The sequence below is a fragment of the Diabrotica undecimpunctata genome, chromosome 1, assembly GCF_040954645.1.
Source record: "Diabrotica undecimpunctata isolate CICGRU chromosome 1, icDiaUnde3, whole genome shotgun sequence".
NCBI classification, from domain to species: domain Eukaryota; kingdom Metazoa; phylum Arthropoda; class Insecta; order Coleoptera; family Chrysomelidae; genus Diabrotica; species Diabrotica undecimpunctata.
Window position 1 is genome coordinate 162,310,158 of NC_092803.1, and position 18,955 is coordinate 162,329,112.

The 18,955-nt window shown below is 33.8% G+C and overlaps 1 protein-coding gene across 2 annotated transcripts in view; it reads left to right on the plus strand.

Annotated features, from left to right (window-relative positions):
- Nucleotides 1-18,955, plus strand: part of ftz-f1 (ftz transcription factor 1) — a 520,286-nt gene that overhangs the window by 490,000 nt on the left and 11,331 nt on the right. For both annotated transcript variants that reach the window (XM_072520365.1, XM_072520364.1), the window contains 2 exons: nt 11,566-11,824; nt 18,632-18,732. In XM_072520365.1, coding sequence (XP_072376466.1) covers nt 11,566-11,824; nt 18,632-18,732 — 360 coding nt within the window. The remainder of the gene's footprint in view (nt 1-11,565; nt 11,825-18,631; nt 18,733-18,955) is intronic.

The window sequence follows — 18,955 nt, forward strand, 5'->3', positions numbered from 1 at the left end:
AGTTTTACAACGGGCGTCTTTGAGGAGCCTGATATATGAGTTCTACCCACTTATACCTTTGCATATGCACATAATTTGTCAAATCCATATTTATTGCAATTAAAACTGTACATAATAAATTCAGTGAATACATAAAACTGTATATTTATTTTTACTATGTTTAATATGTAAATATTAGATACACGACTAATGTAATTCTAGACCGTTCAGCATTTTTTAAAAGTAATATTAAATATTTGAAATTTCCTTTTAAAGTAAATTGTTCGATACTTTGGTTCTCTTTGCCCTCTTAACTATAAGTATGATTTTGTAATTGTATTTTTAAAATTCTTCTATCATGGGGTCATACCTATTAATAAATTCTGATTAAGACTTCTTAGACATCACTTGCTTAACCACCTTCCACTATATCTTCTTTGCCTTTCCACTAATGTTTCAAGAACTGAATTTCAGTGATTGTTTATATTTGGTGATTATCATTTCTTTTAGTTGCCCTAAGATTCTTTACATTTATTTTTCATTTTAACATCAATTGGGGCCACACACAAGATGATTTTATTTTGTTAAAGTTACGATTTTTGTATCGATAAATGAGTTTTCTTTATTCATAATGTGTATACGCGCCACCATGTGATATACGTTCATTCTAGTCTTGGGGTACCTTAATCCAGGCTTTAAGCTCATAGACAGACAGTGTTTAAGGAAGATATTCTGAATTTAGGATCTTTCTACTCATTAACGTCCCATATCATTTGATTGAATTTTGGTAATGCTAAAATATGAATTTCTGCCATCTGAGAGTAGTCCATTGTTAATCTGACTACATGTAGCCGAACATTATCGACTGAAAAATCGGATTTGGGAGTGTTTGAAGATATGTTATAAGATAAGGGCCCACAATTTCTTGGATGTAACGATGTATGGTCTATGTGTGGCCAATGTCTTTCTACAAGATACCTTTGGGCTTCTTTCACCACATCGCCTTCGACCTCTGTGGTCCAATCATCATGCACTCCTAAGCAAAGATTCATAACTAAAAACTATTACATTCTACTATCAATCCCACAATAATAGTTTTCTGCACTGTTAAGCCGATTACGTCGATGTTCTACAGTTAAATATTCAATGTCTATTCTATTAATTAAAGAGAATAGTCCAAAATTTCGAGTTCTTCGAGAACTTTAGTTTTTTTAGCTTTTGCTTGGACTTTAGGTGTTACATTGTTTTGAAGATAGATCTGCTTCAGGTGAAATAATTTCATCAAAGCTACGTTTTGGTTGATTAATTATGTGACTGTCCTTATTTGATGCATCTACTTTGTTAGGTATCGCTGGGTCATTAGAAATAGACATTTTGTTCACATTGAGAAAGGTTTGTGTCATTGGGTTTTTGCAAAGATATATTTGTTGTGCTGGATAACGATGTTTCATTACTTTGGTTGGGGGTTAATTGAGCTAGTTGTTCGGAGCACTGTGATACAATGTGACCTACTTCTTGCAGTTATAGTAAACTAAACTGTCATAAAGAGATGAATGTTGTATATGGCGTGTTGTCAAAAACAAGAGTGACTGACTCTGGTAGTTTTAGACTGTGAGGGCCAATATATATTTGTCTTCGAAAACTAAGAATGTGATTGTGCTCCGGCATAGAAGCACTAATTTTTAGGAACGTCATAGGGGACACAGGAATTATGCCGATTTTTTGTAACTCATTGATTAGCAAGTCGTGTGGTATTGTAGAACATACGTTGGAGAGCACAAGTCGTTCCGCTGGTGTAAATTACTTTCTTGCTCTACCACGTTCTATTTGGCCATGATTATTCATAAAATCATCCACCATTTGTTTATTGGTTAAATACATACATATGCGATTATTTTCTCAAGTTCAATGAGATCAATGAATTATTATTACATTATTATTGCGCTATTAGAGGGTTATTATTATGTTATAGAGATAATATTTTATAGAATATTTTTTTAATAAATCTAATTTTTAATATTATTTTATTTTTTATCATATTCTCTTCTTAGAAATTAACTGAAACAATACAATGGAGTATGGAAGAACCCAATATAATTCTTACTAGGTGGTATGATAAGTAACCATTAGTAAACATTAGGGGATGAGGTGGACGACTTGTTTCGTGGCTTAAGAACTTGCACATTAGACTGGAAAAACATCGTTGTAATTATTTAGAGAAGCCGTGAATAAGGTTTTGTGAGCCAGAGTGATTGCCAACGTCCAATGAGGATAGGGCACTGCAAGAAGAAGAACTTTTTCATCGTACATAATCTAGTCAGATGGATAGACAACGATGATTTTAAGAAGATTTTATGTAAATTAATATAACAGAATTTGAAGTTTGTTAAAAAAAATGGGTATGATAAGTAAAGTTTGGTCGGAAGTATATTATCGCAATTTTATAATTTCCAAGATGGATAAACAACCACTTGTAAACACTATATCTACTGTTAAGTGCTTATTTATGAATCCTTAAATTCTGTCCCCATTCCCATTCATAATTAATCCAGTTGTACGACGCGACGGTCAACAACGGACCTGTATTAAGTTCGCCTCTTATTTCTATTGCAAATCCCTACAAATCAATAAGGATATTTTATATCCAAACAGAAGATTTAATTTTCTACATAATATTTGGTTCGAAATTGTACTGAGCGTTTAAGTCGCATGGCGACTTTCCGTAAAGATTCCGTTAAGGAGATGGGAAATAAAAAAGATAGTTTCTAACATTTTTATGACAGTCGGAAAAATAAAATTTTTAGCTCATAAAAACACAAGAGTTAACAAATGGCAATTAACTTTTTTATTCGGCAGTTCTGTTGGTGATAACTTAAAATTATATAAAAAGAAACAACAGCAACAAAAAGATTTAACTAGTTTTTAACAAGATCTATTGCTTCACAATTTACCAACTTCTACTACCTTGGTTTAAAGGCTATAAAAATTGCTACAGTGCGTCATTGTTAAAGAATAAAAGCATTTTATATAGTTATTGCAATATTCTGACTCATCGCATTGGCTGAACAAAGATAGATAAAGCGCGGTCCACACTCGTTTGAACTTGGCCTAAATTTTGAGGCGGTTTTCACTTTCGATTATTTGTTCGTTTTACGTAATATCTCAAAGCGCACTGTATGTTTTCGTTTTTATTCTCACGTGCAGATGCGGATCCAAAAAAAATAAGAAATATTTTTAATAGAAAAAAGTTAAATGACAATATAATTTCATAACGTCCCTGCTTTTGCTCCATGCCCTCCATTTCCCTGCTTATCTTTGAGGGCGATAACTGATAAAATAAGGGTTAGGTTATTGATCCATAAATGTATCATTATATCCATTTTTGGACGTAGGAATTCCCAGAGCCCTTAAAGATTTGAAATACTGTCCAAACAAGTTGTATTCCTCGTTTGATTGTCTTTTGATTATGTTGGCTCTTCTAGGATATCTATAAACTTTCTTACCCCGTTTGTAGTTGACACATATCTTTGCAGTTGGTCATTACTTTTGGTTTTGATAGCAATATTGCATCACCTGTAAATCTTAAGCTTTGTCATATACACTCCTTGGTAAATATTCCCCTATTTTGCCAGTTTAAAGTATGAACACGCCGTCTAGTAAATATGGTTACTGTTAGAACTGTTTTTTTATGAAGCCTCCTTGTACATGTTTTTAACATATAGAGACAATACACGTTAGCCCCTATTGTCTAAAATATTCATTAATTTATGCCTGTAAAGTTAGTATATCCACTTTATAAGGCCGAATCAGACCAACACTATAATTTATTGCTAATTTATCACGGAAAGAAAAAAATTGCTGTAGTCGTTTCCTAGTACAGAAAATTGTGGCTATGCTAGCTTTACCGTAAAGTTAGCATAATCATTGTTTCTCGGAAACGGTTACAGCAATAAATTGTTTCTTGGCGTACAACCTTCGGCAATAACTTAGTAATCAATTCCTTGCAGTTCGCTTTTTGGCCGATATCTAGGTTTTCCGAGGGTGTGTTTTGAACGATGGAAAGATGTGAGTAGATTCTGGGGATTTGTTAATATACCAATCAACAGCAATTAATTAGCGATAAAATATGCTGCCAAGATGGGCTCTGTACCCCTTTTCCTTGCCGATATATAGATATGGCTATGCTAGCTTTACCGTAAAGTTAGCATACCTACTGATTCTGGGAAAGGACTACAGCGATAGATTTTTTCTTTCCGTAATAAATTAACAATATTGTTGGTCTAAATTCGGCCTTATAAAGTGGATATGCTAACTTTGAAGACATTTTGATCTTTGTGTTCGAGGTGTACAAAATCCATTTCTGGAACCAGCTTGTTCTCTTAACTCATACATTTATTCGGCCTTAGTGAGTAATATACGGTGTATAATAAAAATTACTTGATCACAAAACCATCCAGCAGGAGATCTGAACATTTCATTTTATACAACCATCATTCCCTTACAGTTGTAAGAATTCATCGCTGTTCCTTTGACATATTTTTAATTTATTGCTACACGATGTCACTGTAAAGTGCTTAGATGTGCCTAGTACACTTCCCGTCATATAAAACTGGTACACTTTTTTTTTCCAATGTAAACCTGTGTTCAGACTTGACACAACGGTTCGTGAATAAATTCGTTGTTGCCATCACAGATAACGGAATTGCACTAAATCTAAATAAAAAAAATAACGTTCAAAAATGTATTTATTATGGTAATTGTATTGTAATGTAGATAGGTATTATTTTTATCATTAACAACAAAAAACCGTATCTAATTGTTGAGTTAATATCCAAAATGTTTGAAGGATCTGTATTGGCACAGGGAACATTGGAATGCGTCTACTGTAATTTTATACATACTTCAACTGCCTACCGAACACGAACTGTATTTTGTGTTAATAAGTTTAGTAACTGGCAAACTACCGAAATTAATTGATTATTTAGTATAAGAACGATAAATGTGAAAAAAAAATATTATACTTTATCCTACGTATTATAAACTAGGTATACAATATCCGGGGCGAAAAAACGCTTTTCAAAACGTGACAGTTACAATCTAATATCCGACTGTAATGTTTTATTATAATAATTTAAAGTTATGTCTAGATTGATTATCTATCATTATTTTTGAATCGAAATATTTTCATAAAGTATATTAAGACACAAATCAATGTAAGGGTACTTAATTGAGATGATGGAAAATTACAAAATTAATATGGGAATTTTTTAGGATGCATGTTTAAACAAATTTAATGTGATTGACTGATCGAGAATGCTCGATGTTTAGTTTTTAGTACACTCAAAACTGGCGGTCTGTCGCACAGCCCTGCTTTTAGCTGGTTTCATATAATATTTTCGTTGAACTGGCAACGATGCCCTAGAAATTAGAATGATACATGTGACAAGATCAACGTACACAACTTAAAAAACACGATTTTTGGTTATAACAGTTGTACCAGTTTTTTATGACGCGAACGGTACCTAATACTTGAAAATCTGATATACACTGGTGTGCAAAACCGGACACTCAGATTTTTCCTAAAAACTGGCATCCAAAAAAGTTTATGTTCCCAATTGAGTATTCAAAAATAAACAAAATTTAAAAGTCAAATTTATTACAACTCAAGAATGTTACACCGAAAAAACAATAAACAATTCAAAAAATTTGAAAATCTGCAAAGAGACAAAAATTATTTTTTTTAATATAAACATTTTTTATGGAAAACGATATTTAGTGTATTACCTCCACGAGCCCTAATTAAGGTTCTCATTCGATCAGGCATACTTCGGATTAAGGCAGCAAAGTTTGCTTGAGGGATTTGCTCCCATTCCTCACTAAGTGCTTGCTCCAAATCATTCATGGTTTCAAACTCACCATGGTTACGTCTAATACGTCGTCCCAGAATATTTCATGCTCTATTTGATTTAAGGCAGCATTCCTTGGGGGCTATGGTAATAAACGAATCCCAACTTCATCCCAAAGTAATCCCGTGTTATTCTTGCGATGTGCGGACGAGCATTATCTTGCATCAGACGAAAGTTTTCTCCAACAAATGGGGCAAATGGCACTACATGATCTTCCAAACATTGCTGAATATACCGTTGAGCGTTCAAATTGCCCCCTTGAATTATAACCAATTCTATATGAGCCACTAGAGAAATGCCTGCCCACACCATTATACCACCTCCACCAAATTAAACTTTCGGAGTAAAACAACATTACTGATAAGGTTCACCAGCTCTTCTTCATATCCTAGGCCGCCCATCTGATGAGTATCTGTTAAATCTTGATTCATCCGTGAAAAGCACAGCAGTCCAATCGTCAACACCCCAATTAAAATGTTCGCGAGCGAAGTGTAAACGTTGACTCCGATGATCTGCTGTTAATAGTGGTCCCGTGACAGGTATTCTGGACTTTAGTCCATATTCATTAAGCGTCTTCGAACGGTATAAACGGAAACTGTGTTTCTATGGACATCGTTTAACGAGTACTGGTGCTGATAATGTACGATCGCGTAACGCTTGTAACCTGAGAAAGCGATACTCAACTTGACTTGTGGTTCTTTGTCTACCTTGACCTGGCCTCCTGGTGTATTGTCCTGTTTCTCGAAATCTTTGTCTTGCATCAAACACTGTCCTTCGAGAAATTCCTAAAGCAGTTGCGATGCAACGAATGCTCCGCCCATCATCCTGTAAATCTTGTGCTACTTTTTTTGGTGCCATACTTTTTTAATGCAAGTTTTAAATAGGAGACAATACAAAAACCTAAAGCCGAACGTATAATCAGGTACAGTACCACAATAAACTTAAGATAATACTAAGCCACTATTTCACATTAATAACAAAAGGTATGTGTAAAAGTGTTGTTCTTCGCACAAAACAACATCTAAACAGGTTCAAACAAGAAAAAAACTTTATCGCTAATAAGGCATAAAATACAATTCAAAAAATTAAACAAGTTTTGATCTAAACACCAACAAAAAACAAAAAAATCCAAGTGTCCGGTTAATTTTGCATCCCAGTGTATTCGTATTTATCAAATCAACTTACTAACTTCTATTCGAAAATACGATACGTTAGTTGTTGAATTTAAATGGAGAACTTATCGGGACAAGACGGGAAATACTGGACGAATAAACTCTACATATACATTGTATGCATCAAAATACGTGGGAAAACGATATGCTTGATGAAATTGATATAATTAATTAAAGGTACCCCACCGTATCAGGTTGATACACTTATTCTGTCTGCGTTTGTAAACGCCGCATTGTTGCCAGGTAAAATTTTTAACTATAGATCATGTCTATCATTTCTAAGTGTTTTTAGATGTTTTTTTTACACGAATATGAGTCTAGAAAAATTAAACTCTGAGATAACTATAAAAATTGTATTTTACGTATAAACCAGACTAATGTTTAATTAAAACAACATATAAGAAGAGTTTTAGTGCTATAATAAATTACAATTGTTTATTACTGAAGTTGAACTTGCATAACAAAGTGAACTAATATTTAAAAGTATTGGACTACATAAATTTTTTTCATGTTTTCTATTGATTGCAATTATCATATTCTTTGGTATTCATTTCTCTGTATTTCCACTCTACATTTCTTATGCGTTCTTCCCCAAAAAAATATTTTGCAGCAATTATCTATCCCATATCTTAATATCCAATGATGTTTTGTTCACACTGTATTATTCATGTAGTTGTTATTTTATATCAACTCATTCTTATATTCACTCACTTCTTCTCCATACTACAGACAGCTCTTGACGGAGGAAACAACAGGAGAAGAAACGAATAACGAGGAGTACGTGACCAAACCACCATAATGGTGGTTCGTTCGTTAAAATTAAATGATTTGTTGCAATTTAAAACATGAAAGACTTTATAGTATATATAGATATAGAGACTCTATAGTATAGTGAAAGTTGTAAGAGAAATGGAAGATTCACAAAATCCCAAAAGAAATTCTACAGCGCTGAATCTATAAGTAAAAAAAAGTTTCTTCTAGAACAAGGAAAGACAAACCACAGAATATAAAGAGGTATAAAAATATAAAAATTTCCAAAGAAATTAAAATAAGGGCGCAAGACAAAAAAATAGAGAATTCAATAGAAGAAAATAAGAATTTAAAATGCTTAAAAGTACTAAAGATTAACAGTATAAACGTATAGAAAAGATACATTGATTTTAAGGGGAATAAACCAAAATTGAAGGTTAAAATAAGTTTATTGATGTTTCAACTTCGGAAATCGTTCTTAAAATACAAACAATAAACAAAGTCAATAAACTTATTTTAACCTTCAATTGTGGCTTATTCCCATTAAAATAGTAATTAATTTAAAATGCGACAAGAAAATAGCTTCAGAACAATAAATTGATTTGATTCACTTTGGTAGAGAGGATGTGACAACTTATACGAATCCAGTCAATTTCATTAATTTTAATCCATTTTAAGTGACAATTCGTATACCACTTCTCTTATTAACAGATATCTGTTTCACACGTGACGTGTGTTAATTTATCAGACTTATACCAATTTGGGAGAGGTTCATAGTTCCATACAAGTCATGAATGAAGTTCAACTTAAGGAAGTGTCCACATCCGAGTCCCCTCATAGATACTGTTGCTTACCTTATTTCGCACGATAAACTTACTAAATTGTTTAAACCGTTATTCACTAAAATAGGTATCAGAAACTGTAAAACAGTTTGAAATTTCTTTTCGCGTACAAAAACACCTTAGATATTTGGGAGAAATCGAATATAGTATATAACATTCCATGTAAAGACTGCCATTTGAAGTATATCGTTCAAACAAAAATAGAATAAACTGGACGGCTGTCAAACGTACGCTGTGATATTTTTGGGTTTTTCGACCACGTGATCTTTCCACTACCAAATAATCCCCAGTGGAAAGGTATGGGATGAATCTAATTCAAAACAAATATTGTTCTGAAGCTATTTTCTTGTGGCATTTTAAATGGGAATAAGCCACAATTAAAGGTTAAAGTACGTTTATTGACGTTTCAATTTCCACTTCGGAAATCGTTCTCAAAATACAAACATTAGTAAATTAAACAAATTTTGTTTTTTTGTTACTTAGTGAAAAATTCTTCTAATTTAATTTTATCTGACAGGGCCCTGATTCTATTTCATTTCGATGTCGAAATTTAAAAGCGACTACGCCATGACAGTCGCAATCGCTAGCGATTCTCATTCATTTCGATTGTAGTTAAAACTGGGGATATTTACTTTATCATTTTGACACTGCTGAAAATTTGGGTTGGCCCTGTTGTTTATTGGCTGCACTACGCTTGTTGAATGTTTGTTTTGTTTACGTTACGTGAACGTCTTTTTTTTCTTGTTTGAGTTGTTAAATCATAAATATTGGCCATTCTCAATTATATTTTGAATTGAAAGAAAAGATGGCAAGAAAAAAAAAAGGCGATGTGGGAGATCCTTAAGTTATAACCACTAAGATTTGACTTAGTGGTTATATTCTAATATATTTTTAAATTTACTGCAGCTTAGTAATACTAACCCTAAACATTTTGGGTATCCTAGAGGCATAAACACCTTCTTCCAAATATGGTTCTAATACCCTTATTAAATAATTTGCAGCTTGTTTATTAAGCCGGAATTGCTGCCTAAATTGAGCATCACTTAGTGAAAAAGAATTTTGAGTATCCCGTAACATTCTTCTTATCCTCCGTTATGAACGTCGGATATCTATTATCTCTAATTCCTCCAAAACTAGCAAATGTCCGTAAAACACAGCCATATTAATACTTTTTGCCTCAGTTTTCCTTGCAAGGATCAAAACACCGCCTACCTAAACTGAACCTAAGTTCACTTCTCCCAGTCCAGTCAGTCATGTCAGATTAATTTCGACTCGAAATTAAATTTCAACCACTTTCTTGAAGTTGAAATTAATTTCGATAAATCGAAATTTAGTGACGTCGTTTGGTTAGTTCAGCTGAAATCCACAAGGTTCGCAAAGTCGCATTTCGACGTCGCCATATTAATTTCGACATGTTTTGAGTCGAAATCTCAATTAGAATCAGGGCCCTGATCTATATTGACAATTCAGACATACATTATACATTTTAAAGTAGACGACTTTAAAATGATATTGCCAATATTGTTGAGTTGCGTTCCTGGGACGACTTTACTTATAAGATAGTTCATTCAATTACATGAAATCAACTTTAACTTGAGAATATCCGTCAGAAAAGATCATAACATGTAATTCGTCTTTAAAAAGACAAATACATGCCATGATGACAAATGTTAAATGTAAAATTCTCCTGTTAGTGATTCCATAGTAAATTATGAGGGAACATAACAATAAATTAAATAACAAACATATAAAATCGGAATTTGGTGTTTATTGAAGGTAAACTAAATGCACGATCAAATACTTACCATGTCGGGATAGTATTATGAGGTTTTTTTCCTGGTTTTTCCCTCATAATTTACTATGGAATCACTAACAGGAGAACAGGCGCAAAAAGATTGGTACAGCAAATTGGCAACTGTTGATGATGCTAAAATTTAATTGTTAATAACATTAACACATTAAGAGTTTTAAGTTTGTTTTTTTTTTATATGGAAATGAATTATTTCCAGTTGAAAACTTCAATTTTACTGCTGTACCTTTTGTTTCCGACACCCATTTTGCTATTAATTAGTTCTAATTTTTCTTTTTTATTAATTTGACAACACTGTTAGTGCGTGTACTAATTAAATTGAACCGTTTTTAATTTCCATGGTCCACTTTTTAATCCAATAAGATACTTTTAATATTCGCAAGTGAAATAGTACACAGATCGTTCGATGCGGTTGGAGACACATTATCCAAATAGGTCAAAGGTAAATGCTGCTGTTAGCCAACGCAGTTTGTTGTTATGAATATTTATTCAAATTATTATTTATTGCTGTAGCACTTGTAATTAAAAGTGGAAAAAACTAGTTTATTATTTGTGCATTATATGTAATGTTGTTAATATTTACCAATAAAAGTTTATTAGAAAAAATAGGAAATAATGAGCAGAATGTTAATAAAGATATCAAATAAGAATGTGAAATACGACGTAATGAAATATCGATCTCGTAAATAGTGCAATAGAGAGATACAAAGATCATAAACAGTTGATATAAAAGATCTAAGATGATTAAAAAACTGAGATGTTTACAGAGATTATTGGTTCTATCTAACAGTAGAATCATGGCTATAGAGATTGTGTAAAGTATTTTAAATAAAATAACTCACTAATTATATATCATTTGTATACTATTTTTAGTATTTTTAATCATATTTCAAGCATACAAACCTATGAAAGTTCATTTGGTTTTTGGTGCGTCTTTAATGTATTGTTTTTTCGTAGTTAAACATCATTTCCGGCTTGGAGAAACTCTCTCCAACCAAACCATCTTCACCAACAATCAGGAATCACGTACAAATCACGCCAAAAAAACGTATCTATAACTAACAATCGTAACTATTCTCTTTATCAAACATATTTATTTCTTCTAGGTGGACGATCAAATGAAACTTCTGCAGCATTCATGGTCGGACATGTTGGTGCTGGATCACATACACCAGCGCACGCACAATAACCTCCCCGACGAAACCACCCTCCACAACGGCCAGAAATTTGACCTCCTCAATTTGGGATTGCTCGGCGTCCCGAGTCTGGCCGATCATTTTAATGACATCACTGTCAAATTGCAAGAGTTGAAATTTGACATCAGTGACTACATTTGTATAAAGTTTATGCTTCTACTTAATCCAGGTAAGATTGAAAAACTACATTGCCCACCAGCTAGGAAGAACTTCTGCAGTTTCGTATCGCTTTAACCTAAACAGTTTTGACATCGGTCACGATACTTTGTTCTTTGCTAAAAATTTCATCCAAAAAACTTCACGGCAGCATAGAAATACTAAAGATGCGTAGCATTCGTTCTTCTTCGCTGGTGACTACTGTACTATTAATTTAGAACTATATACGGTGTAAGACACTGCCAATAAATTTTGCAGATTTAGTAACACTTTAATCTTTATTAAATTTAATGAAATTTGCTTACGTTACTAAATTCAATCAAATGCATTATTATTTATATCATCGTTATTATGTATTTACGTATCAATGTTAAGGTTTAGTGCGATTACTAAAATTTAGTAGTTTTTTAGTAAATTTTAGTAAATTTAGTAAATTTAATAATAATTTAGCTTCAGAACAGTACAGTTAAGGTTTAGTATCTTCAGAACATGTGGCTGACCTCAGGCTGAGTCGAAATATGTTATTTTGATTTTAAAGGTGGTTTTAAAGGTCAAAATGGTATGGGACGAATGCGCCGATTTTAAGGTGCGTTCAGCTTAGGGCACGATTGCGCCGAACTAACTCAGCTGTTCCCTAATACCTGGGTATGATTGCGCCGCCCCCGGTGGTGACATAATATCTTAATGCCTTACTTGTATGGCTATACCACTACACGGCAATGCATTAATATCCAAAGTAGGTTAGGTATATAATTGAAAATATAACTAAAATAAAAGAATTTCAAGAATTGACACTTACACTTGCCTTATATTCACTAAGTATAAAACATGTTTTACTGTTCCTTAAGATCTATACACGTAATGAATTAGGTTAAACCTACCGACGATTGCGCCGATGGTTCCTGCCGAAATCCGGCGTCGATAAAGGGTCCTTTAAGCTATGGCACGATTGCGCTGGCAGCAGATTTAATCCTTACAGCAGGACAATTATTAGGTACTCACTTACAGCTTTAATTTAATTAGTTAGGTGTACATATTTGAAACAATAGTAAAAAATGTTTTATACCTAGTAAATATGAGTCCGTAAGTGTATATTCTTGGAATAAATGCATTACGGTCGGCGATACAGTAGCAGAAGGAAGACATTAAGATATTACGTCACCATGGGAGGGGGCGCAATCATACCCAAGGATTAGGGACCATCTGAGCGTACCTCAGGTAAAATCGGCCCAATCGTCTCAAACCCAATGAAATGACTCATTTCGAAATGACAGCATTTTGTTGTTCTTTCAGAAGTAGCTGAAGGTCAGGTCCACATATGTAGTAAAAACAAGCATCGTCTTATAATTCATATATAATTTTCTTTGAGATGGTCCAAGAATGTTGTGAGTCTGTCATCTTCTAATTTTTCGCATAAGAAATCAAACACAAAGCAATCCTACAGTGTGGGACACTAAAAATTTTAGACCAAAACGCCATTTTAAGAAATGCCCTACATTAGAATTTGGATTCCTATCATCACACCTCCTTTAAGTAATCTACAAATTTTTCTAGAGAAGCAAAAATTTCTAACTATCTAATAATTATCTTGCTGTGAGGATTAAATCTGCTGCTGGCACAATCGTGCCCATGAATGACATCGCTATGATCCCTCGTTTAGGCGGAAGGTCTCTTCAAGGTGTGGCAGCTCCCTTACCAGGGAGTGAATTGGACAAAGAGCAGACATCAGTCTACGAATGTAATTGTTGCGGATGTAGTTCGGAGAGATTAGGGAGACGAGTAGGTTGCTAAGAAGCAGTCGTCAGAATTGTTGGAGGTTAAGGAAGATTGTTGGCCATGCCGTCATGCGGGGTAACTTCGCGTATTACGAACTATACTTGTGGGAACGGCTCTTTTGATTGAGCCTTTGGCTTGCAGCGTGTTAGTATCTGCGGTACCTTAATGACGTCGCTTCTAGGGTGTCGAAAGGAAGTTCGTTTCCAGCCAAGTTGAGATGTTTGGCGGGGAGTAAAACTATTTCTGGGGGTTGCCTGGTGAGTATATGACCTAGGCAATGGCAAGATGATTGGAGGACCTCTTTGGCTTTGATATTTGAACGTGTTGATCGTGCCCATAGCTTAAAGGACCCTTTATCGAGACCGGAGTATAGCAGTCACCATCGGCGCAATCGCAATCCCCTGTTTGTCTAAATACCATTCTATGGAAACCCAATCACAATTGATAAGGACCTGATGCGTATGATGTTTTAAGGATATTGTTTACTTTTTTAGTAAGAGTACTGTACTAGTTTCTTTATCTTCAATGCGTGGATAGCCTTGTTCGTTTGAGATTTTTTTTTTATTTCATGATTTATTTCGATATTTACTTATTTATTCATTATTCAATATCATTATGCCTCTCTCGTTTTCCGACATAGGCGTCACATCCTTATGCAAACTATTTGCTTTTCTTAGTGATTTATAACCAAAGTAGTTTAGTTGACTTTCTTTTTTTAGTTAATATTTGCCTTTTAACAATATTACTTTATGTTACTCTGTACCTTTATCCATAATTGTTACTCTTTTAACAAAAACGATCTATTATATTTCTATTACTAAAATATTCAAGTCCACCAAGAACGAACAACATTTTGCTTTTAAAAGTTGACAAATTACTGCATTTATATTATTGCGAATGACTCATTTGCAATCCCTATATAATTTATAGTATCACACATGGACGAAAAAGGCGTGGTTTAATTAAAATTACTTGTTAAACATAGAAAATATATCCTAATAGGGGTATTTATAAACATTTTGTAGTTTTTATACAATAAAATGATTAAGTAATGGTTAAATTGTATCTAATTTTATGACTAATAAAATAGGTAACGCTAACGTTAATCTAACGCTAATATTATTCCTGTTGGCAATATTTTTCATTTTTCCAAACATGTCGCACCTCTTATTGGCGATCATTCGAAGAGATATTTTGTGTGAGTAGAAAAAACAGGCTTAAAATGTAAACTGCTGGACGTAGCAGAGCGAATTAACTACAGAACACATCAAAGGTACAGACATAAAAACATTTCTACTCTTACACTATAAAACATAAAATTTCCTGTAACAATTAAATTTGTAACCTGTTCATAATCATTAAGATGTACTAAAAATAAATACAATCGTCTCTAGTCTTTTAGTGTGTTCATCTCTATGTGTTAAGGAGGACGTGGCGGAATACTTATTCTGAGGCAGAACTTCATCACGTCCTCTCCACTCCCTCATTCGCGGTCTCTTTTTCTTTCTCCATTGCATCTCTCTCTCCCCAATGGCGCTACAGCCCAAATAGGACCTTGGTCTCCTCCATCGAGTTAGAATCTATGGAGAAGCTATGAGCATATTAACGTGTGTATTAAAAATTCTGGCTAATTGGCTTAGTTCCAGTGCCATAAAACAAAACACACACACACACACACACACACACACACACACACACATATTAAAAACGGCGTAGGTAGGCGTGGCTAACGGTGATACCAATATGGCGGTGGGATCATGGCCGGACTCAATAATATTAAAACTACTATAAAAATATGACTAGTTATTCAGAAGATTTAATCATAATCTACAAAGTGCAATACATTTTTAATAAACTATGGTTTATTTATCCCGCGGTAAACACTAAAAATACGATATATTATACATAAAGATTAATTAATACAGTCAAATACTATTAATTTATTCTCTGAAGTACGGGCCATTACTTTGTTTACATATTTGTATATTAACCTGTAGAACGTTATTCCTGAAGATTTTTTATTTATATTACTTCTGCCACTACAACTACGTTGAGAACAAGAAACCATTATTATGCACTATCACAATATATTATTACAGTTTCTATAAAAGTATTATAAAACTAAAAATATTCGAAAAACAACAAACATAAACAATTATATACGCCCTGTCAAAAGTGTCAAAACAATATGGCCGAAGTGAGGCCGTTTTTAGTCACGTGATGCCCTCTCCATAGATTCTAACTCGATGGTCTCCTCCAAACTATGCCTTCAATCGTGCCTATCCAGGTTCTTACGTCTAGCAAATTTTGCACGTCCGCTGCCACTTCATCTTCCCCCTTTTCCGTAACCTTTCTTTTGGTCTTCTTCTTCTCATTGCGCCGTCTCCTTTCGAAGGTTGGCGATCCAAATGGCAATTGTAGTTTTGGAAACTGCTGCGCGAAAGATCTCTGCGGATGAGCGGTCGAACCATCTCCTCAGGTCTGTCAGCCACGAGTTCTGGCGTCTTCCTACTGATCTTTTGCCCTGTACTTTTCCTTCCAGTATAACTTGAAGTAATTCATATCTTTCGCCTCTCAGCACATGACCCAAGTATTGCATTTTCCTCTCTTTGATTATTCTTAGTAATTCTTTTTGTTTACACATGCGACGAAGTACCTCAACATTAGTAACTCTTTGTACCCATGGAATCCTCAACATTCGTCTGTATATATACATCTCAAAGGCATCTATTCTTTTTTCTATTTCAGAGTCCATTGTCCAACTTTCACAGCCATACAGTAAGACAGAAAAAACGTAACATCTGATCATTCGGATTCTAAGCTGTAGACTAAGGTCTGATCTTGTAAAAAATGTTTTAATGCTCTTGAATGTTTTCCTTGCTTGTTCGATTCTTGACAGGATTTCTTTTTTTGGATTACACTGACTATTGATATTTGTTCCCAAATATTTTATGGAATTTACCTGTTCTATTATTTGACCCTTGGCATACACCTGTACGTTTATTGGTGTCTTTGAAAATACTAAAGTTTTAGTTTTGGAAACGTTTAGATGTAAACCGAACATTTCGCTGTGGTGAACTACCGCATTTATTATATTTTATAGTTCTTGTGCGTTGCTTGCTATTAAGACGGTATCATCAGCATATCTGATGTTGTCTATGCTGATTCCGTTAATCTTAATTCCGCCTTGGACCCCGTCTAATTCTTCTCTGAATATAGACTCCGAATACAAATTAAAGAGTAGCGGTGATAAGACGCAACCCTGTCTCACTCCTCGTCGGATTTGTATGTCTTCGGATGTTGTGTGCTCTATTTCAATTGTTGCCGTTTGGTGCCAGTATAGTTCTGAGATAATTCTCAAGTCTTGTTCGTCAACTCCAGTTGTTCTCAGAATTTCGATCATCTTTTGATGGTTAACGCAGTCAAATGCTTTTCGATAGTCAATAAAACATGCATATACATCCACATTCATGTCTCTGCATCGTTGCGTTTAAAGCATTTAAACATTTAAACACATTTAAAGCAAAAAGAGCCTCTCGTGTTCCCAATCCGTTTCGAAATCCGAATTGAGTGTCACTCATCTGGAACTCGCACTTCTTGTAAATTCGTGTATGGATAATTCTGAGAAAAGTTTTAAGGACATGAGACATCAAGCTTAATATTCGATAATCATCGCATTATGAGGAATTCGATTTTTTTGGTAATGCTACGAATGTTGATTTTAGTCTTTTGGTCTTGGGCCCTGCATTTTATTATCTAGGGCTCTTTTTGGAAATATTTCGGTCTCCATGCTCACTACATGACCAGCCCATCGAAGTCTCTGAAGTTTAACGAATTCTGAGAACGGTGCCTCCTTGAACAGTTGGTACTCTCCATACTCCGTTTTCGTTAATAAGCCGAATATCTTACCGAAAACTTTCAGATTTCGTTTTGTGTCTTCTGTCATCACCCATATCTCGCATCCATAAGATACTATTGGTCTGATAATAGTTTTGTAGACCTTGATTTTAGATTTCCAGTGTGTTTTTGGAGTGGAACGCATGGCCGAGTGAGAAATAAGCTTTGTTTCCATTTACTATTCTTGTTTGACTTTCTGGTTCTTCTGTTCCATCCAATGCAACTCCCAGATATGTGAAACTTTCTAGTTTCAATATCGTCAACTATGCGTCTATTTCCCCTAGTTCTTGGAGTTAATTGTTGGAGTTGTTTGTTTAGTATGTAATTAAAAACTTACTTGTACGCTGTATGCGTGATAATTTTTGTATATCAGTTTATCCCCTTTTTTATTAATTGGACATATAATCCTGGTTTTCCAGTCGCTAGGGATCTTTTCATCATTCCAAACCTTGTTTATACACTCTTTCTTCGTCCATTGCATCTACTCTACGGCGACAAAATTCCCGTTGCTTATTCCCGCTCCTTCTTCAGCCTAGAAATTGCCGATATTCGCCTAGAGATAACGAAGAACGTGTACAATGTCCTGAAAAGGTTAATGTTTGGACAGGAATTGTTGGAGATCATATTATACATAGGTCCCTTATATTAATAGCAATTTGAATTGCGGTTATTATTTAGCAGTTGTCCAAAATAATGTCCTGCCATCTTTGCCAAACTTATACCCTGATACAGCAAACCTACAAATTCCAGCTAATACAATGTATTCAGTTAATAAATATGTCTAGAATATTCTTAAGAATTCAAAAATCGGACAATAAAAAAGATATGTATTTACAATAAGAAAGTTGGTATTGGCCACTATTACATGATACAACCTGTATAAAAAGGTCTTTGTAAAAAAAACATGCCTCCATTTATTTGTAATCGAATCTATTCATCTGCCTGATACATACTGTATATATATATATATATATATATATATATATATATATATATATATATATATATATATATATATATATATATATATATATATATATATATATATATATATATATATATATATATATATATGATTTTACTGTAGTAAAAATATTTTTTTAATAACTAATACAGTAATAGTGATTCTGAAATAAATTTTTTGTAGATGTTCGAGGGATTACCAATAGAAAACACGTTCAAGAAGGATATGAACAAGTCCAACAAGCTTTACTCGAATACACAGTTACATGCTATCCACAAGTACAGGTAAGTTTCGGTTCTTAATCTTCCTGAATGTATTGATCAACTTTTCTCGATTGTGTTGTATAGTTAACAGTTTCTCTTCAGATAATCTCTAGCTATGACTTATTAAGTGTTTTGCTCTTGTACGAAAAATTCCTCTACCAGTATTACTATTCCATATCTATTAGACATATTCTACTTCTTCTTCTTGAACATTCTCTTCAAAAATGTTCTGCAACCAATATAC